Genomic DNA, 22,866 nt, shown 5'->3' with positions numbered 1-22,866 from the left:
ATTAGCATTACTCCCATTAAAATATTTGCACACCAATTCAATTCAAACTCATCAACCTTGGTTTAGCAAAGTCACCTTTATTTATATAGCACTTTATACAATAGAGATTGTTTCAAAGCAGCTTTACAGCCATAAACAAATAATTCAAAGATGCAAACCGAATTCAATTCTGCTGTAAAGCAGCTCTAAAAAGACAATAGTAAACCATTATTATTCAGTAGAAATCAGATCATTGTTGATTCGATAATTCAGTAAATCAAATATGAAATGTTTAATTCCTCTATAAAGCAACTTTGGAGTCATATCATCCATCTCAGATTAGTTCTCAGCCAATCGTGCCTGTGGAGTCAAGTGAATAATATTAAGTGTCCCCATCTAAGCAAGCCAAAACGCATCAGTGGCAAAGAACCCAAACTCCATCGGCGACAGAAATCAAGAAAAAACCTTGAGAGAAACCATTTTCAGTTGGGGACCAGACAGACAAACATGGTGTGATTTAATTCCAGGGTATGTCACAAGTCAGTAATAATCATATCTCCCAATAGCATGTACAGGATGAAAAGTAAAGTCTCACTACTGAGATGTACTGACCTTGTGATCAATATGATTTTTTATATTTACTGCTGCAAATTGATTATGGTCAAAGAAGTAGGATTTGAAGAAGAATCTCTAGAGTACATATGTTAATATAAATAATAATTAACCCTCACACGTCTCCAGTGGGAAACTGGTGACAGATTACATTTTGCAGAGTCACCTGAAGAACAGATGTATTATTACAAGATCACTTCTAAAGGAATTGTATATTTTTGCTTTTGATGTGTTGTCACTGCTCGCACTACAATACAAGGTTACTTGTCAAAAAAAGAAAGAAAAACAATTAGGCCTACATGAACGTTTTGCGTTGCAATTGTTTTATTAGCTTCTACAGCTACACATTAATACATGACATAATAAAATGGCTAGTAGTAATTCTGTAAATACTGTAGGTTAAAATAACCTACTGTACACACACAGACATTATGCTGAAAAATTTCTTACAATGTAGTCCTTAAGTTTGTGGCAAATATCTGCTACACCTGGGTCCTGTCAGGTAAGCATCACAGGAAGCCATGTAGGTGAAATAAAAGATGCCTCTCTGTAACTGACAGCTGTGGGAGTGAATCCCATGTTCAGGTCTGAACTCACATCCCCCCACAAAGTCATCAAAATTTACATCACTGTCCCAAACCTCAAATTTTAGTCTATGACCAAACTCAATTGATCCAAAATCAAAGATGGTGTTCCATACTGGATTATTATTGTCCATAATCACCTCAGTTTCCTCATACACACCATTGTACCAGATTTTCACAAAACCATCGGTGGCTGAGAAATAATCTTCATTCATGCCTGTGGCTCTTCGCACTAATACTACTAAATTGCCACGGCCGGTTTGCATAGGACAGCAGTTGTGGTCCAGATTTGGTGTTTGTGAGCATTCTTGATTCTCCTTGGGATCTACAGAAAGCATGTTCTCTTCAATATACTCTGTTACTGCTCTTTTGAGATTGCCACTAACCTCAGGATCAGCCACCAGATGATGGAGAGGGAGAATTGCATATGATATGACTTCAGGATTGTCATGCAAGCTCATCATCCAGTTGGAGTATGCTTCAGCTGGGCTTTGGTTTAAAACAAGGTCTGGGAAGTATTTCTCACCTCCCAGCACCTCTGTCTTGTGTGTCATGAAGCCCTGGTGGAATCCCATGTTCATGTCATCTTTAAGGATTTGAGAGCATTTGTTGGAAAGCGAGATATTAGCTGGCAGGAACCCCAGATTCATCTTTAACTCAATGTTTAGGCAGTTCTTGATATCAGTCTCTGAGAAGCCCTTCAGGGTTGCAAGACAAGTCCGAAAAGCTGTGACCCGCCTCACTCGCCCTCCCAGATGAACTTGACGTATGTAGTGAGTGCCATATGTACCTATAGTCCTTCGGTACAGGGCTTTTGTATTGACATCATATATTGTCGGAAGCTGCTGGAGATGTTTTGAGAATTCAGTGCTGAGTTCTGGGTGGTCTGTAACTCTGTAGCTGCAAAAGGGAAAAAGCAGTTATCTGTCTGCTGTATTGACACCCCTGAATTAGATATGTCTGAGGGGCGTTTACGTCACTATTTTCAACTAAAAACAGAAAACGTGTTAAGCATTTTGGCTATTTATTTAGAAGACAACAACATTTTGTTGGTCTGTGCATGGTATTTCATCATGTGTATCGAGTGAGAATCATGCCAAAACCTCACACACAAAATGTGTTTTACTCACACCCAACGATTCACAAACAAACTCAGTGTGGTTTGCAAATACAAAACATCACTCACAAACTAATGCATTTTGTTCTGCAAATAAAAAACATAGCTATCAAACAAATACAGTACGTTTTACATATACAAAGAAACGTATTTCGTCAATGACAAAAATATCCTCCAAGTACAAACTAAAATCTTTCAAGTACAAAAAAAATCCTTCAATTGAAAAAAAAAAAATCATTCAACTATAAAACAAAATCCTTCAAGTACAAAATAAAATTCTACAAGTACGAAAAACTGTCACGTGACTTTTGGCACTAATTTTTCGCCTTGCTGATCCACACGCAAATGCCTTCAGATCCACACACATGCTAAACTGTCATGTAATTCGCACTTTCATGCAGAAAATGAGTTTATAATACCCTCAGTATCAGGGGTTTATCCTTCCATCCTGCAAAGTTTGGTGAGGCTATGAATAACACTTTAAGATATTAATGCCCAAACATGGTTCTCTGATAGTGTTTTTGATGCTATAAAAATGACAATCTCAAGGACTGACAAAAATATGAATATTATTACAGGCCTTGGTTTTGGGACCAAAATATAATATAGAAAAACTCTTCATCTGAGATGTTGCTGCAACCACTTTCCTGGATTCTGACTGATTTGACATGGAATGAAGGCTCTATATTCTATGAGACACTAGCAGGAGAAGACCATGGTTGATTTGGAGGTCCAAACACACCCTTGTCATGAAAAACAGACCGTTGTTATGGTCGCGGAACGGACTATTTTCTTTAGCGGAAGCAATACAATCGTCTTCAGAATCAATAAACTCATTTTTAAATCAAAATTTTGTGTCAAATTATTTATTTATTTTGTAGGTAGCAATGTAATAAGTGGGATCATGCATAGCGAGGCGGTTGTTATAGCGAATAACAACCCCTTCAGGCTGATTTTTCACCAGAAATGAGTGCAAACTCACCTGTTGGCCGCTCATCGTGTTCAAAACGTCCCTCACGCTAGCGTTTCTCCTTCTCCTCTGTTTCCATGTCGGTGGCGGCGCCAAGCAAGTCGCTGAATTGTGGAGTGCGAATTACATGACAGTTTACTAGCATGTGTGTGGATCAGTAAGGCAGGAGATTTGTGCCAAAAGTCACGTGACAGTTTTTTGAACTTAGAAATTTGTTTTGTACTTGAAGGATTTTGTTTTGTACTTGAAGGATTTTTTTTTTTAATTGAAGGATTTTTTTGGTACTTGAAAGATTTTAGTTTGTACTTGGAGGATATTTTTGTCATTGAAGAAATATGTTTCTTTGTATATGTAAAACGTACTGTATTTGTTTGATAGCTACGTTTTTTTATTTGCAGAACAAAACGCATTAGTTTGTGAGTGATGTTTTGTATTTGCAAACCACACTGAGTTTGTTTGTGAATCGTTGGGTGTGAGTAAAACACATTTTGTGTGTGTGTGAGGTTTTGGCATGATTCTCACTCCATACATGTGCATGTGTTATTACATATTCACATGGTGTTTCTTTAAAAGTATAATTGCCAACTGCTGCCCTGGTATGCATAATATAGCATTTTAAGTTGTTTTTGCCAATTGGTGTAAACAAGGATTGCTTTGACCACTGAAAACTCAAAGAAAAAACGTTTCAATTTTTAGTACACTGTTGTCATGTTAACAAGTGTAACTTTAAGTGTCCAAATACTTTTTGCACCTCACATACGGAGCTTGCTATAGAAGATTTCCCAGAGGTCTTTTCTTGCTGTCACACAAAGAATGCACCCACTGCAACACAAAACATCAAAGAGCCCAAATATCAAAGAGTCATGAACTCATAACCTACCTGTAATATGTGCAGCTGATATCATGGATGGCAAATGTTGATTTATCCACTGCATTCTGAAATTGGGCAAATTGAGCAATATCTGAACGGCTCCCTCCCAAAATCAATTTTCCTATGTCATCCAGGCTAAGGTCCATTTCCCATTTATTGATGAGTGATGTTGAACTCTTCATCAGGGAGTCAACAGAATGATGAAGAGCACTAGAAAGCTGTTTGCTGCAGCGACTGAACGGACGCCAGTCCCGCACAGCTGAGGGAAGTTTCTGCATCTGGCCTCCCTGGAAGCGGTTCTTGCAGACCGTACAAGTGCCGTTGACCATGTGTGACTTGACATCGATCAAAAAGGCCCCTTTACGGCGCATCCTGACAATGTCAAATCCTTCGCCCGCCAGGTTGTAACCAGGCACAAATGGGGCTTTCTCACATTCTTCCTGAGAGCCTGACTGGCAAGCTGAACTTGTGTCCCATTGTGTCAAGATCAGAGATATGCAGAGAAACACATGGAAGACACAGTGACTTGTCTCCATGATGATTTCTAAAGGGAAAATGCAGAGGGTTCATATGTAGTATTTCATTTCTTCTATGGAAAAATATTAATGAAGCAATATGCATGCAGAGTTCAAATAGCCTTGATTTTGTGATCATAAATATATTAATGATTAATAATTAATAATTTATCAATAATACACATTGTTGAATATTACTGTAAAAAAGGCTTCACTTAATTATGTTTTTATTTATCGAAGCATTGAAATCTGCTAAAATATTAAATCTGTTTAAAATAGCTCATGAACCTTACCCAGCGAGTAGATTTCATGCAAGAGCCTGTTAAAGCTGTTACACCACAATACTGATTTACTTCACAGAAGTCCTTTTCTCTGTGCTTCTCTCGATAATACTTTTTCTTCATTAGATTTTATTGCTATTGTGTCACTTTCCGGGAATTCTGCTAATGCTGAGAAGACACGCCTTGTGAAACGTGGCATTTGGCAAGGAATTTCTTCCTTTTAGGCCTCTTCTTCCTATTTTTCATCTAATGACTAGTTTGATTTGGATTTTTTTTTTTTTTTAGCTGTGCAGTGGGGGAGGTTTCTCATGAGACTTTGTAATTATATGCCTTCTTTTTTTTCAGTAGGTCAAATGCATAAAAAATGTTGACTCCCTCACCATTCAGTTCATGGCGAAAGCCATATGTGACCATAAACTAATGAAATCATAAACTGCTGTACACACTACTGTGCTATGTGATGTTATGAAAGGATTTGAGTAGGATGTGCCATGAAATTTGTGCCAGTTTTGCTGCCTATCTGAACAAATCTTGCATCTAGTTCGACCCACTTGGATTTTCTAAGACAGGTCTCATTGACAAATACAATACAAACCCTGACATTTTTGTGTTCCTCCAGGGTCAACCTCGCCTCTGCAAACACTGTGATACTGCATGACATTGATTGCAATCCATTCAATGATGAACAAGCAGAAGATCGCTGTCATCGAATGGGGCAAACCAGGCTAGTATAATCACAAAGGAAATTGAGTTCACTTTAAAGAAGGACATCTGGTTCATGATAATGTTTTTGCATCACAGAACAGTATTGAAGAAAAAAGTTAACAGAAAGGTAAAAGATTTGAGAGACTTGAAACCTTTTTTAAATGAATAACTGTTTTGGCTGTTGGATGTTGGATGATTCCAGCTTTTTTTATTTATTAATTTTTTCTTTTATTTTTGGTCTTTAAAAATTAAAATACTTTTTAATTTTCATAATTCACAATGAATGTTTAGAGTCCAACAGCAAAACTTTGAGGAACAAATTGCATTTGTTTAAATAAAATGCAAAATACAAATGATAGATGGAGATTCCGGTCAGAGAATCAGGAGAGCAGGAGAAGTCTTTAGATTGAGACATTTATTTAATCCAATATATGCATCTGCATATGCATCTGATATGAATTTAGATGTGTTTTGTATTATATGAACACATTACAGAAACATAGCAGCAGCATAAACAAATCCAGACAGCCATCTTCACTGGCAGGTAACAGTAATAAGTTTCCCCCAGGAAATGTGAATTGAACTTTGGTTCCTAGTTCCTGAATAGGCTTTCTGACACAGCCGCCCCAATTATCTGGCAAGATAATTAAACACTTTAAGAAAGTCTATCGGGGGTGCTCGTGTCATTATCCTCAAGATGAGGAAGAGGTATTAATCGCACAACTGGACGAGTGTAAGTTTAGTCTTTACCCTGGACTCTGACGATTCAAATCAGCTCCAGGTAAGGTCTCAGTTGTGGTTCCTACAGGCCAGAATGAGCGTGGTAGTTGTGGATCTGCAACAAGTACGACCTGCCCTACTGTCAGTTCCCTGCCCTCCACTTTTGACGTCCATGCATGTCTGGGAGGTATCGGCGGATAAAGGCAGCCCAGAAACAATTAGTCAACACTTGGCTATGTCTCCACCTTCGTTTTCCAAGCAGGTTGTTAGAGTCATACAAGACCTGAGGTAGCGATGCATCTCGATGACCCATAAGTAGATTTGGAGTCACAGGGTCCACATCCGTAATATCCGAGGATACGTAGCCAAGGGGCTTGGAGTTTAGGATGCTTTCAACTTCTACCAGAAGGGTTTGCAGTACTGGTTCCAGCACTGACTGCTCTCTGAGGATCACACAGAGTGCTGCCTTAACTGATTTTATCTCGCGCTCCCAGGTTCCCCCAAAGTGAGGAGCATTTGGGGGGTTATGGCGAAACCGAATTTTCTGCTCTGCAAGCTGTTCCTGTAGCTTTGGTGACATGGCTTCAAAGGATTCCCGTAACTCCTGATCACCTCCAACGAAGTTGGTGCCATTGTCGCACAACAGCTCCATAGGCTTGCCGTGTCGGGCTGTGAAACGGCGCAGGGAGAGCAGAAAAGCATCACTGTCCATGTGCTCCAACAGATCCAGATGCACACAATGTGTCATTAAGCATTTGTAAATAATCCCCCACCTTTTCTCTTGACCGTGCCCAATTTTGACTTCGAATGGGCCAAAGCAGTGGTGGTAGAAGGTTGGTTTATACAGATTTAATCTGCAGGGGGGTAGATCTGCCAGATGTGGGGTTTGAGGTTTGGCGCGCCAGTACTGACAGTCTCGACAGCTGTGCTGGTGTTTACGAACTGCTTCTCGGCCTCGAAGTATCCAATTCTGGTGGCGTAGATCTTCTAGAACCCTTTCTGAGGTGAAGGAGTCGTTGATTTGTCTCCTTAATTAACAGCTTGGTGATAGGATGGCTAGGGTCTAATACAATTGTGTTTTAAGGCCTCTGGGTCAAGGTCACTAGCACGCCGAAGCCGTCCGCCCACTCTAATGAGACCAGTGCCATTATCATATTCAGGGGCAAGTGAGCCTAAGCGAATGGTTTGTGGAACAGGATGTCCGGCCTTTAAATGTCTAACATCAGTAGGAAAGGAGTACATTTGAGCCTGTGCTAGAAGTAGCTTTTCAGCTTCAATATATTCAGAAGCCTCTGTAGGATGGTCAGTGTCAGTGGTAGCCGCCCCATGCAGGGATCTAACAGTGGCCTGAACTAGCTCTTGCCATGTGTGGAATTGGCTTGGATCTGGAAGAGAACGTCTAAGTAATGAAACAGCGTCAATAAACGCAGATTTCTTCAATTCATTGCAGTCAGGCTCTCCTTCAGTTTTGGGCATTGACGGCCACTTGTCAGGTGACTGATTCAGGAAGGCTGGACCTGACTTCCACTGATGAGGGCCTGTTAATTCTGTCAGTAAAAGACCTTGTGTGATGTGGTCGGCTGGGTTGTCATTTGAATCAACGTACCTCCATTCAGACATCTCTGTTAAAGTCTGTATCTCTGCCACACGTGTCCCTACAAACACTTTGTGGTAGAGTCAGACCAGAAAGTGACTTTGTGGACAGGTATGGTCAACTCAGTTTGGATTAACCTTGCCCAACTGGGTGCCGGTAAGGTCAGCACAGAGCTCCAAACGTGGTATTGACAGGCATTTGTGAGGTGCTACTCTAGACCTGGCCAAGACAAAGCTAAGAGTAACCTGTCCTTGATCATCTGTGGTGCTTAGGTATGCCACTGAACCGTAGGCCCTTTCCGATGCATCACTAAAGACATGAAACTCTCGGGTGGCCGATGGGTTGTCAGCAGAAGCTGGGGTGTATGCTCGAGAGAACTGCTACTTGGGAAGAATTGGGAGCTCTCCTACCCAGGTGAGCCAACTTTATCTCAAATGCAACAGCTCTATGGGGTTGTCCCAACCAAGATTGTGCTTCCAGAGGTCTTGAATAATGACTTTGGCCCTGGTCGTGAATGGGATAATCATTCATCAGCTGATCATTCAAAGACTGTCCTTGATGTTGGAAGGAGCAGTTGAAGACAATTCTGTCTTTACCATTGTGTTGCACCATGTGGTGCAGAATGAACCAAGACTCTGTACTTTGGTCCACTTCTTCTGCACTTATCTTTGCCACATAACCAGCTGACTCCAACTCACGGATCTCACTGCAGTAAACTTTAGCCTTTTCTTGATCCCGTGACAGTCTGCGCTCTGTGCGGCGTAAACCAGGGAGAACCGCCGTTTTGTCTGCATGGAGTAAGCTCAGAGGGGTTTTTCTGAGGAATGGGGTAGCATATCGTTGTACATGATCCACCATCACTCTAATACTGGCATTTTGAAGCAAGATGTAAGCCTCTTTGTCCTGTTTGGACCTGGTAATCATCTTAGTATTGTATGGGAGGGTGTCAACTTACCAGAGTCTTTCCACATGATGAATCAGGTCATCACGGGTTGGAACTGTCATTATGTGGAGGCACTGCTGATTTCCCCTTGAGGGCTGCATGGGACTCATCGGGCCTTGGAGAGACCATCCAAGTTGTGAATGAACAGCAATGGGTCCCCATACTGGGCCTTTGCAAATGGGCTGAACAGGTGTCAGGGGATGTGGCATGTCAGACCCAATAAGCAGCAGTGGTTTCACTCTGTCCATAGGAGGCAGTGGCAGGTCCTGCAGGTGTCGATAGTCCTTCTGGAGAGCAGCCACTGGGTAGTTGTGTTCTGCTAGACACAGGTCCGTAGCAGTGAATTCATTGTGTATAGCAAACTTCCTCTTAGGCTGGGATACTGAAGACACCTCAAAGGATACATATGATCCTACAAGTTCAGTGTGACACTGGTGGATTGTGTGTAAGGGGAGCAATTCAGGGGTACCAGATAATTTAAGCTGCTGCACTACTGGCTGAAGCACTAATGTTCTCTCTGACCCATCATCAAGAACTGCATGAGTTTCCATAGTTTGCTGACCATTGTGTAGAAGGATTTTAACCACTTTCAGCATGACCTTGGGTGAATGGTTAGGATGATCAAGGTAAATCCTGGTAGGTGGCAAACTGACCATTAGAACAGCCCTGGAAGTATCATCAACAGAATCATGCAGAACTGTGAGATGTAACTCTTTACAAACACCACATGTTCGCTTGAGGTTGCAGACCTCCACTGCATGAGTTCGGCCACACCTCCAGCAGTGCTTTCCTTTTTTAATCCAAGTGATAATTTGAGCTGTAGTTAGTTTCTTAAACTGGTCAAAGGCATTGAGGTAATGCTCCCTGCTATCACAATGAGGACAATATGGCCTGGGCTTTGGCTTTGAGCTAGATTTCTGTGCTTTAGCATCAGGACCTTTCATGGTTCTCTCACTGGTCAACAGAACTCATCCTTTGGATGAGTAGATGTTGTAGGTTTACCATAGGACTTGGGTGAGTCGCTCTGAAACAAGGCTGCCGCTCGGTTGGAAATGCGTTTAGCCTGGGACTTAATATCCAACCAAGTAGCCAGATCAGGGAGTGTATAGGTTTAGTCTGTGCCTGTCTGGAGAATACCCTTACTCAGGCAGTATTCAACAAAGCTATCCCGATAGGCAGCTGGCAACTTGCTGAGAAGACGATCCACATGAGAGCCACACATGAGCTCGAAACCATTCTGACCTTCAAGAGTCCTCAACATGCCTACTAATGATTGTATTGATAAGGCAAAGGAGTCAAAGGCATAAGCATCACCCAGTCTAAGTGGTGGACTGTTCATGATGGCACCCAGTTCGGAATGCACAAGTTGTCTTGGCTGCCCATACTTATCCTGAAGAGCTTGCAGCGCAGCTGCTGAGCACTGGGAAGCTTCAAATGGCTTAACAGGACGTGGTATTTGTACTGCTCACTGAGATAGCTGTGAGGACTTAACAAATTGTCCAATGCCAATTTTAACAGGGCAAAGTCACTCTAATTACCACTTTCAAACACTGGTAGCTTAGGTTGTGGGATGCCATAAGCTGAGGCATATAGTAGCTCTGTACCAGGGTATGCAGACTGTGTGTGGGGGAAGTGCAGGAATGAGGGTCGCTGAGCAAAGTTAGCATTAGGTGGCCTAGCTGATGCCTGCTGGTTAGTAACTGGAGGTTGCAGATGATGTGCATGTGTGCTCACTGGAGGGTTCAATGATTGATGTATCACATATGGACTTGTAGACAGCTGTGGCATAGACGGCATGCTCATATTCATGGAGTGCAAAGCAGTGGACATAACTGTGGATAATGAGGAAGGCTGGGGTACCACGCACGATGCTGACATCATTGTGCGTAATGGTGCAGTAATAGGGGCAGTCTGAGATACAGTAGAGACTGGTGATGAAACTGCTGGTGGCAAGTGGAGTGGTTTAGGAAAAGAAAGTCATGGTTTCAGTGGTAGGTAATGTCAGCACCTGTGGCCTGAGTGACAGCTGTGATGTGTCGTCCAGCATGATCTGATCACCTGAGGAAGGGTGTACAGATGATGTCATGGCTGGTGACTGAGTAAAGAGCTGCTGAGACAACGAGGGAGACTATGGACTCATGGCTGGACTACTCTGATTAGGTTGAGGTGGAGGCAAAGGGCTGGCTGGTGAGCCTGGAGGCACAGGAGTCTTCAATGAGCATGGTAGATACAAGCTTTGCTACCTCAAGTTCAGTCTCTGCTTGTTGCAGCTTGCGCTGTCTCTCTAGATGCTTGGACAAAGCCTCCTTAGCGGCGAGAGCCTCTTCCTGAATGCGCTGAGCTTCCTTTGCTTGTGTCTGCAGCTGCTGATATTCCATGTCAGCGAGTGAGTCCTCCTGTACCTGCTGCCGGAGTCTGTCAAACTGTCTCTGCTTAATCTTCTCCTCCAAAACAGCAGTCTGGACATTAGAGAGTTCTGGTGGAAGATAAACGCCAGCGGAGGTAATGGAATGCCTGCTGGTCCAAGAATGAGAGCTGGTACTGCTGTGGGAGGTTTTCCTCAAGCTACTTCTACATTGACTGGGACAGGGGTAGAAGCTTTAGGAGGATGGTCCTCTGCGGGCCGGTAGCCAACCTCATACTCATCCAAGTGAGGCAGAAGATTTGTCCTGCGGCAAGGTCTTTCCGTTGTCTCTGTGTCACTTACTATTGGGTCCATACTGGTTTGATGTTGCTCTCAATCCGGCTCAAAGGACCAAACTAGTGTAGTAAACCTTACTACATCTGAATTACAACTGGTTGAGGTGCCCAACTATGGACCAGATTCCAGTCAAAGAGAATCAGGAGAGCAGGAGAAGTCTTTAGATTGAGACATTTATTTAATCCAATATATGCATCTGCATATGCATCTGGTATGAATTTAGATGTGTTTTGTATTATATGAACACATTACAGAAACATAGCAGCAGCATAAACAAAGACAGACAGTGATCTTCACTGGCAGGTAACAGTAACAAGTGTCCCTCTAGGAAACGTGAATTGCACTTTGGTTCCTAGTTCCTGAATAGGCTTTCTGACACTAATTCTATTCTTTAAAAAATCTTTCTAATCTTTTTGTATTCTATATTCTTTTATTATGCAATTATGTGTGTGTGTGTGTGTGTGTGTGTGTGTGTGTATATATATATATATATATATATATATATATATATATATATATATATATATATATATATATATATATATATATATATATATATATATATGGACCTCTAGTAGCTTGCTCTATTCTTTTTGTATTCTATCTGTTTTCTTTTTATTTATTATTAGGGCTGCTTCGATCACGATCGGCCGATCGTTAATGCGCATCTCGTCAGTAAAGCCGGTTCTCTAATCAGCGGTAAATTCCCTCAGGTGCGTATCTCCGCAGCAGAGCGTCAACGACACATCATGGCTCCCCTCTGCATGTACTGCGGATCTGCATCTCACCTAGTCTCCACCTGCCCGTTAAGAGCCAAGGCTCACCAGGGTTACTGGTGAGCGCTTCAACCCTAGACCCTCCACCACACGCACGCACTACTTTCTCCGCCTTCCTCCGCTGGCCGGGTTCTTCCACCTCTTGCACAGCTTTGATTGATTCAGGAGCCGAGGGAAACTTTGTGGATGAGACCTGGGCTCGTGAACAGGGGATCCCCCTCATTGAACGCAAGGACTCCACCCCGTCCACGCCCTCGACGGTAATATCCTCTCTAGAGTGCACTTTGCCACAGCTCCAGTGAGTCTCACCATCTCTGGCAATTATCAAGAGATAATTTCTTTTTTGGTTTTTCATTCTCCATATAGCCCCGTGGTCTTAGGACATCCCTGGTTAGTTGAACATAACCCACAGATTAACTGGTCTAGAGGCTCCATCCTATCATGGAGTTTGTCATGTCATGCTAAGTGTTTAATGCTTGCTGTTCCCCCTGTCTCTTCTGTCTCTGTTTTTCAGGAGGAGCCAGGTGATTTGTCTGGGGTCCTGGAAGAGTACCATGATCTGCGAGCGGTCTTTAGTCATTCCAGGGCCACTTCGCCTCGATACGCCTTCGATACTCTAGAGAAGTATCTATCTGATTCGCTTAACGCAGGTACCATTGTTCCTTCCTCCTCCCCTGCCGGTGCGGGCTTTTTCTTTGTTAAGAAGAAGGATGGTTCTTTGAACCCCTGTATAGATTATCGAGGGCTGAATGACATCACGGTCAAGAACCGTTACTTGGAGAGGGGTCAGATCCGCCCTGTGCAAGACTCATACTCGTACTCGGCAGGCCGCTAATAAACGTTGAGTCAAGAGCCCCCATTATTCAGTTGGACAGAGGGTTTGGCTATCCACCCTTAATCTTCCTCTTCAGTCCTCGTTGCGTAAGCTGGATCCCAAATTCATTGGGCCGTTCCATGTCCTTAAGATTCTTAGCCCTGTCTCAGTCAAACTCAAGTTGTCTACCAATCTCCAACACATTCACCCTGTCTTTCACGTATCATGTATTAAACCAGTTGTCCAGCCCCCCCCCCCCCCCCCCCCCCGTTCTGTCACCCCTCCGATCCGTGTTGAGGGCGCCCCCACCTATAGGGTTCGTAGGTTTCTCGCTGTTAGGCCTCGGGGTCATGATCATCAGTTCCTGGTCGATTGGGAGGGATACGGTCCTGAGGAGAGAAGTTGGATTCCATCCCGGGACGTCCTGGACCGCCTGCTGATTGATGACTTCTACCGCTCCCATCAGTCCTCCTCCGTTGCGCCTGCTACGTACCCTTAACCAGCCTCCTTACCTCTGTCTAGTCGTGTCCTGTCTGATACGTGTACCTGATTAACAGCATTATTAGCTCACTTCTGCTCTGTCCATCCTCCAGCTATGTGAGTGGTCCACGGTTTGGCGTACCCGTGCTCAGAACGAACCCAGCCTCTGTCTCTCTCTACCTCCAGGGGTTTTCCCGTGCCCGGTCCTGACCATGTATTTCTGTTGCATTACTACTGAAAGACTTTCTGTTCCTTTTGGGCTGTGACTATCTTCTGTTGGATTTAATACAGAGAAACTTTGTTTGATTATCCCGCCTACACGGCCACCTGTGCTCCTTTCCAGAACTGAGTCTCACCATTAAAGCATTGTCAAATTGCCTTCTGCTTTTGGATCCCCTCTCCTTATTTGTGACAGCCCCTTTCAGATTAGATTTGAGGACAAATTGGCTAAATTTGATGTATTATCTTGAGTATGTTCATATCTTGAATCAGCAAATGGCTAACCTCTTACATGGGCAATGTTTCTATCGCTCCAGAGAAGAACAAAATTACGGACATGCAAGAAAAATTAATAAATTGTGCGCACGATTTACTAATTCGTTCCCTCAATTTACTAAAATGTGCACATGATTACTATTGCATTCCCTCAATTTACTATTACGTTCACTCGATTTCAAAATTGAGGGAACTAATTAGTAAATCGTGCACACAATTTATAAATTGAGTGAATGAAATAGTAAATCGAGGGAACGCAATAGTAATCATGTGCACGTTTTAGTACATTGAGGGAACAAATTAGTTAATTGTCCACACGATTTAGCCTACTATTTTTTTCTGCATGCAATGTGTGGGGCTCCATACAAAATAAACTCTGACAGGCAGATGTATTTTGCACAAATCATATCTTATAACAGAAATACTAACTTGCATTATATAATTTACAACAGCAATATTAACTAGTATTATTATTTAAATTTCTAAAGGACTGTATCAGCCCTTGAGTACAAAAATCTGAAAAATTATACCTTTAGAAAATGCACAAGAAAAAAAGGTATTTATTTTTAAAAGATTTTTAAAATACAGATCAAGAACAGTGAGCCATTCAAACAAATCAAACATTACGGATGTGTTTTTATGCCTGCTTTTAAAATCAATACAATGTTTAAATCAGTATAATGTAATTGAAAGGAAAATAAAGATTTCTCAGTTAGAATCTTTGTTAAACAGATTATTTGATTTGTATTTGGTTAACTTTGCAAATAATATAGTACTACTACTACTAATACTGCCACCACAACTACTATAACTTGTTTTATCATAATCATAATAATTACAAAAGAAAAAAAGTGCAAAACATCCTTTATATCCATCACCATTTCTCAATCACTGTGTAATTTGATTACAGTACTGACAGGTATTATAATTAGCATTTTCTTTCTTTTGTTCCCCGTGGCTGTTTAAGTCACTGTTATGTTTGTTCAGGGGCGTCGGACTGGGGGTTAAACCAGTACTGATTCCCAGGCCCCAAAGGAATAGAGGGCCCTTGAAAAATCTGGAATATATATTTTCGGGGTGAGTGGGTGGGGGGGCATTAGGACTGCGTATGCAGAGGGCCCGGGATCTTGTTCAGCGTCCCTGTGTTTATTTACACTTTGAATCTCAAGGTAAGTTAACCTTTAATTTCATTAAACAACTAACCCTGATATTACAAGAGTAATTAAAGCTATCTGACCATAGGTTACACCAACCTTTTCTCCTCCAGACCTCCCAAACATCTGATTTATTTCAACAGGATCTGCCCGATACCATGTTCTTGCTTTTCCAACTCTTACCCAGAAAACATCACCTTCTGTCATTACAGCTACAGAGTTTGTGCCCATCATGCCAACCAGCGGTGGGCTTATGAATGGTGGGAGACGGACAGGTTTTAACTGACCACCACTAAATACACCGGACTGGACACAGTACAATATCTCACAGCCATCACTAATGGCAGCAAGATGTTGGCTGAACTGAGGTGGACAGCGAGATTGACCATCTGAGAGAGGGTTACCAGACTGGCAGCTGAAGAAGCCACCAAATGTCACGGAATATGTAGTTGTTGTGACATAATCTTTGCTCAGACAAACCACCATACCACTAGACAAAAACTTTTGCATAAAGAAATTTGGAGGACAGCTATAAGATTTGGTAAATGGATTTTGCAAAGATGGTCCATGTAGACCTCCAAAGAGGTATCCAGAGTTCAACTGGGTTGTCTGACTTGTGGAACACCAGTAGGTGTCTACCTTTGCACGACAGACATAGTAAACATCCTTACATGTTTGGTCACAACAAGTAGAGAACCACAAGAAACCACATGAACGACATTTCTTTTGGCATTCGTAACGATTATAACCTCGTTCTACAGTCTCAGAGCGTAATAGGGTGGAAATGTACTGTAAAGGACAAGAATAATCACCTGTAGCTGGGTTTCTCTGTGCTGTCCCATCACAGATTGTACTTCCATCTGATGTCAGTGGAGTGCATTGTTGGTAAATGCCACCAAAGCTAAGATTGGTGACTGGACCCTCACAAGATGCATCATCTATATTTGCCTGAAAGTTGAAGTTTTTGGAATCTGGACTTATACACCCTGGAATGGTATTTATTTTATAGTATTGCTCTGCAGCCTGAGAAACTAACAAAGCTAATTTATTTACTGTTGGTACTGGGAGGTCTGGGAATGTCGATGGATTCAGAAAATAGTGAATCGGCAGACCGGAGCGGTCGATAGCCACCAGATTATTGAGTGTACTCTCTTGCCACTTCTGCAGAGTGATGCCTGGATAGAATAAAGCCCCACCATGGCTCTGCATGAATGAATATGTGATGTTACCCTGATAACCGCTGATTTGATTGTTTTTTTGGAATCCATTGCTGTCAAAATCAAATTTAAGTTTTTCAAAGAAGGAAAGACCTGCTGATGCAGAAAGAGAAGACATTTGTAACTGATTCTTTGTGACATAAGACATTTTTAAATATTCCTCTTGCACCAAAGTGGCACCAGCATCAACACTTGTGATGACATGGGTGCCATAATCCAGTATGAGTTTCTCTGACAGGTAAGTTGCTAGACGTGTTTGATTGTTTTCAATAGCATCTGCGATTTCCTCAGCCTGTTGAGCAAAGCGGATGTCAAAAGGGAAGTCAGGATACGTTTTTACTGTGTACAGATGGTTACGGACCTAGAAAAAATAAATAAATGAAATGTAAAAGAAAAAGAAAAAAGAAAGACAGATAGACTCAATTAAAAAACATTTATTTCAAAGGTCTGTGTTAAGTTAAATCATAATGAAAAAAGTGTAGGTCTTCTGAATTTATCTTTTCTGTACATTCATAACAATAAGAGTGAGAAAAAAGTTAATATTATGTAATACTGAATATAATCATTATTATTATATTAGTAAAAATAATACACATTAGAGATGCATCAAAATCTGCAGTAATATTTAAACTATTTAAAATTCCAGAATGCTTTTTCAAGCTTTTTTTTTTAACATTTTGTTAGATGATTGTTTGACTGACTTGAACTCGTGCTGTTACAGAACTCTCCTTCACTTGGTGGGTTTTCATCCGCTGGTTTTCTTTAGAGAATTTCCCATTGAGCACTGAATAAAAGGAAACATCTGCATTGATGGAGCTTGAAGTGTCGCTTGTCTGTTCCAGCCATGACATGATGATCTCAGAGTTTGTTTCCACTCCGCTCACTTTCTGTGGAATGACGAAGACTTCATCTGGAATGAGATAGACTCCATCTTCTGTGGTCTGACACTGGGAATAGCTCAGATTCATCACCCGGCCCATGTCTATGTTGCGCAGATTATCCCAGCCTCCTCCTGGCAGAACCTCCAGCGCTGGTAAACTTGAGTTTTTGTGACACTCATTGAGTCCGTTACTGGGACGAATGAGCGGAGAAACATCGCAGATGTGAATACAGCAGTAGAGCATCAGCAGACAAAATGTTTTTGACCCCATGATGGTTTGGTGTGCTGAGTAAAAATGCATTGCTCAATCAGAATTGTGTTTTATATAATGTCGAGCAAGGATTTGTGGTTTCACTGAACCAATAGGCAGTTGTGTTTCATTGAATGATCTGTATTAGAATATGAAACAACAAAAGATCTTATTGTATTACTTGTAATTATATAATAACCACAAAAACACATAGCAAACAGTCTATCGAAAGCAAAACTATTTTTTAATCTTTTGTTCTTTAACACACCCAAATATATAACTTTTATGTAATATCCATATTTGCTTCAATTATTATTTTTATTATTAAAAATAAAAAGAAATTCAATTGTACACATTGGAACCATTTTAACAAAATAAATAAATAAATAAAACAACACACCACAATCAGATATTATTTTAAAGGCAACAATAAGCTTTTTTAGAGCAAAAAATAAATAAAAAATTTCAAAATGTTCATCTTTTATGTTCCATGCAGGAGAAAGATGCAGGTTTTTGATTTGTTCATAGTGTCGATTTTCAGCTCTCTTGCTGAAAAATGGCTGTTCTCACATATTTGTTAAACTACAGGGAGCTTTAAAAACTTTAATTCTCTAAATGATTTAAAGGTCTACCAAGGAAAAAAAAACAAAAGTGCTTTTCATAGTATACAATAATGTTGACAATCCTTCAAAATGACCTTCAAACTCACATTATAGCATTGACGTCAGACCAGAGATCAGTGTTATCTGGTAATGTTAATCCTATTCATTCCTATTCATCATGCCAAATTCATTTGACGTCTTCTCCTTTTGTGTGTTGTTTGTTCACCTGGATATAATGAAAACCATTCATCATCTTTTTCGGTTCTGTTAATAATTCCATACCTTAACATTTATGGTAGAAAGCTAAAGGTTTCAATTTTTTTTTTCTATCTTACAGAAAGATAAGATTATATGTTTGTGTCCAAACTCTGTTTCCTTTGGAATACCTGTCTCTATAAACTACTTGCTTTTTTAATACATTGGGAAAACAACAACAACAAAACAATAGACAACTAATTGTCCATTTGTTTTTTGACATACTGTGTTAACTATGTGTGCTCCCTGGGAAATGAACCAGTGACCTTGGCATGATAAACACAACACAAAATGTAATGTTCTCTGTATTGAAAAGTCATTGTGCACGGTCTTCATTGAACCAGTGGACAGTTTTTGTTTTAATGAATCATCTGTTGCAGAACATGAAAAGATCTTTTGACTTTGCAATGCATAACCACAGTCACGCACAGGAGTAAGACCACCGAAAGCAAAACTATTTTCTGCAGTAGCGGAACAAAAGCAGGTGTCAAATCTTAAAATCAAGTCTAAAAAAAAATAATACAAATAATAGGCTACGAATAATAAAGAAGAAATTTCAAAATGTGAATTTACATTCGAACACTATCATTACTGGAAATATTTTACAAAATAATGTAATTCTTTTTTATTTGCGATATTTTTTTTACATTTCTGTTTACAATAATGATAACTGTCTAAAAAGCAATATGCAGAAATATTCTTTATTATAAATATTCTTTATATTCTTTTAGTATGTATTGTTCTCTACAAATACAAGCTCTTATCCTTTTGGGGAATATCTGCTGCACCTGGGTCCAGTCAGATGAGCATCACAAGAAGCGTTGTAGGTGAAATACAGGATGCCTCTCTTTAATTTACAGCTGTGTGAATGAGATCCACGTTCAGGTCGGACCACACATTGCCCCACGAAGTCATTATAAATGACATCACTGTCCCAAACCTCAAATATGAGGTCATGACCGAACTCAACTGATCTAAAATCATAACTGATGTTCCATTCAGGATCATTATTGTCCATAATCACCTCAGTCTCCTCATACATGAGGTTGTACCAGACTTTCACATAACCGTCAGTACGTGTGAAGAGATCTGCTTTCAGGCCTGCTGCTCTCTGCACCATCACTGCTAACTTGCCACGGCCGGCTTGCATAGGACAGCAGTTGTGGTCCAGATTTGGTGTTTGTGAGCATTCTTGATTCTCCTTGGGATCTACAGAAAGCATGTTCTCTTCAATATACTCTGTTACTGCTCTTTTGAGATTGCCACTAACCTCAGGATCAGCCACCAGATGATGGAGAGGGAGAATTGCATATGATATGACTTCAGGATTGTCATGCAAGCTCATCATCCAGTTGGAGTATGCTTCAGCTGGGCTTTGGTTTAAAACAAGGTCTGGGAAGTATTTCTCACCTCCCAGCACCTCTGTCTTGTGTGTCATGAAGCCCTGGTGGAATCCCATGTTCATGTTATCTTTAAGGATTTGAGAGCATTTGTTGGAAAGCGAGATATTAGCTGGCAGGAACCCCAGATTCATCTTTAACTCAATGTTTAGGCAGTTCTTGATATCAGTCTCTGAGAAGCCCTTCAGGGTTGCAAGACAAGTCCGAAAAGCCGTGACCCGCCTCACTCGCCCTCCCAGATGAACTTGACGTATGTAGTGAGTGCCGTAAGTATCTATAGTCCTTCGGTACAGGGCTTCTGATTCCTCATCATATTGTTTCGGAAGTCGCAGGAGATGTTTTGAGAATTCAGTGCTGAGTTCTGGGTGGTCTGTAACTCTGAAACTGCAAATGAACAACAAAAAGTCATCTGTCAGCAGATTCTGCCTGTGCTTTCTAAATAAAAACTGTAATTTGCCTCATGTTTTATTTTTCAGTGTTTTTGACAGTAATTTTGTCAAGGAGGTGATAAGAAAGTACTTATTAAAGCCAATTCTGGGTTTGTTTTTCAGATAAAATCGTGATTTGGCTGACTTTTCAAGTGTTTTATGACTAAATTGTGTGGTCAGATGAGGATTACATGCTAATCTAAGCATCTTTGAGATGATGTCTCTTCCTCATAATACACAACCTCAAGTCTCACATGGAAAAGATGCACTGATTTTAAATTGTCTACATGCACTGAAGCTTCCTTTTAAAGATCATTTACATTAGGAGGTCCTAACTACATTAGGATCTTATGAGTCTTGAAAAATGTGACTGTCTCTGAAGAGCCTATAAGAATGAACTTGAAATATATGTAAAATGTACCCAAAGGAATTTATTATTTTGAAAGATTTTAACATCAATTGCTTTTAGTTGCCACCTACTCTGATATTCTGTTATCAAAGCAATAACATTCATAGAGCTACACAATGTAGGCCTAACTTTGGGCCCACTAAGCATAAAAAAGAAAACTGCATGCATCTTGTGGAATAACTTCTTAAATCCACCCCACCAGTTTTAAAATATAAAATATTATAGTTTCAGAGTGTATTTTGTTATGTTGTATGTTTTAATTGTATGTGCTTTCTCCGTTATTAAATCATCTAACAATGTATGCATGTCATCAGAGATATTGAGAGAGGGTCAGATTGTCACCATTCTTTGGAGAGGTTACAACAACATGAAAATCATTATAAATACAATGCAAAATGAGTGATACACTCACATGGAGTTACCTGTAATATGTGCAGCTGATTTCATGGAGGGCAAATGTTGCCTTATCCATTGCATTCTGATATTGGGCAAATTTGGCAATATCTGAATGGCTCCCTCCAATAAATGCCTTTCCTATGTCATCCACGCGTAGGTCCATTTCCCAGTTGTTATTGATGAGTGATGTTGAACTCTTCATCAGGGAGTCAACAGAATGATGAAGAGCACTAGAAAGCTGTTTGCTGCAGCGACTGAACGGACGCCAGTCCCGCACAGCTGAGGGAAGTTTCTGCATCTGGCCTCCCTGGAAGCGGTTCTTGCAGACCGTACAAGTGCCGTTGACCATGTGTGACTTGACATTGATCAAAAAGGCCCCTTTACGGCGCATCCTGACAATGTCAAATCCTTCGCCCGCCAGGTTGTAACCAGGCACAAACGGGGCTTTCTCACATTCTTCCTGAGAGCCTGACTGGCAAGCTGAACTTGTGTCCCATTGTGTCAAGATCAGAGAAATGCAGAGAAACACAGGGAAAACACAGTGACTTGTCTCCATGATGATTTCTAAAGGGAAAATGCAGAGGGTTCACATGTAATATTTTATCATTTATCAGATGGAAATACATTCATGAGACAATATACATGCAAAAAAAATATATATATATTGTAAAATTACATAATGAAAGTCCAGACTCCTGAGTGCAGTGTATTATTTATGGCACTGAAATCTGCTAAAAGATCGATACTGTTAAAAATATCAGTTTTACCCACCGAGAGTAGCTTTCATGCAACAGTCTCTTCCAGCTGTGTTACATCACCATATCGACCTAAAATCCTTTTCTCTGTCCTTCTTTCCAAATTAAAGTTTCTTCATGAAAGGTTTTAGCTGTAGTCACTTTCTGGAATGCTACTGCTGAAAAAGAGCTCTGTGTGAGTCTATGGCATTTGTGGAAGGGAGTGTCTTCCTTTCAGGCCTTTTCATCTGCGCTGGACAGATTTCATCCGCTGACTGGGTTTGTTTTGATTTAGGATTTTTTTTTTGGTGAATACCAGCTGTGCAGTGGGGGAGAGTTCTCGTGAGACTTGGTATGAGGGAATTGCGGCTGAAGTGCAAGGTCAAGATTAATCAAACAGGACATGTGGATGACAAAATGTAGCACATTTTCTGTTCACTTGCAGTTGCATGTGAGACAACGGATATCATGAAATGAAAATCATACTCATAAGCACATTGCATGGGAAAGTATTGGTCAGGAGATTTTGGATATGTAGAAACATATGCATTTTCTATAAAATTATTATTATAGTATAGAATACTATAAACTAGGAGAAACTAGATGAAACTAGGAGTCAGTACAGTATCTTGTAAAATGGAAGTAGTTATATTTAGCTCTACTGTTGGTCTATGTTAGACAGGCCTAGATGACCAGGTGATTGACTTTCCTAATTCCTGTTATTACTTTTTTGTGTGGGGGTGAGATGAAATAAGAGTTGAATAATGACTGTTGTCCAGAGCAACATTGTTTAACTGAAACCTTATTTTACATAGCAGGGTTATCATTGTGATTTCATGCCATGCAAAAGCAAGTTAGAGCTGATAGTTGGCGCCATCTCGAGTATAAAAGAACTCACCAAGATTTCATGTCCTTATATTTATTCACAATCTAAATCTGGTTCGCTATCATATTGCATGCTTCAGTTAATGACATTTGCTCAGT

General features: G+C 40.7%; 2 protein-coding genes across 4 annotated transcripts; both read right to left on the bottom strand.

The window, feature by feature from the left end:
- Positions 1 to 891: 891 nt before the first annotated feature.
- Positions 892 to 22,732, bottom strand: LOC128018546 (perforin-1). 3 transcript variants are annotated; one of them, XM_052604118.1, is made up of 3 exons: positions 21,920 to 22,635; positions 4,143 to 4,677; positions 892 to 2,075 (listed from the first exon to the last, which is right to left on the bottom strand). In XM_052604118.1, the coding sequence occupies exons 1-3, from the start codon at positions 21,933 to 21,935 to the stop codon at positions 1,052 to 1,054; spliced, it is 1,575 nt and encodes a 524-aa protein (XP_052460078.1). In that variant the 5' UTR covers positions 21,936 to 22,635; the 3' UTR covers positions 892 to 1,051. The 3 variants fall into 3 exon arrangements, with proteins under 3 accessions (XP_052460078.1, XP_052460079.1, XP_052460077.1); XM_052604119.1 differs by lacking the exon at positions 21,920 to 22,635 and adding an exon at positions 4,942 to 5,082; XM_052604117.1 differs by lacking the exons at positions 892 to 2,075; positions 4,143 to 4,677 and adding exons at positions 18,847 to 20,299; positions 21,175 to 21,712 and having other exon boundaries at positions 21,920 to 22,732.
- Positions 15,348 to 17,679, bottom strand: LOC128018545 (macrophage-expressed gene 1 protein-like). The gene is made up of 2 exons (XM_052604116.1): positions 17,230 to 17,679; positions 15,348 to 16,889 (listed from the first exon to the last, which is right to left on the bottom strand). Exons 1-2 carry the CDS (start codon positions 17,677 to 17,679, stop codon positions 15,348 to 15,350), a joined length of 1,992 nt encoding a protein of 663 aa, XP_052460076.1.
- Positions 22,733 to 22,866: the final 134 nt, after the last annotated feature.

This window comes from Carassius gibelio, chromosome A8 (assembly GCF_023724105.1).
Source record: "Carassius gibelio isolate Cgi1373 ecotype wild population from Czech Republic chromosome A8, carGib1.2-hapl.c, whole genome shotgun sequence".
NCBI lineage: Eukaryota > Metazoa > Chordata > Actinopteri > Cypriniformes > Cyprinidae > Carassius > Carassius gibelio.
The sequence above is the reverse complement of the archived record's forward strand: the minus strand, read 5'-3'. Positions and strand labels throughout refer to the sequence as shown.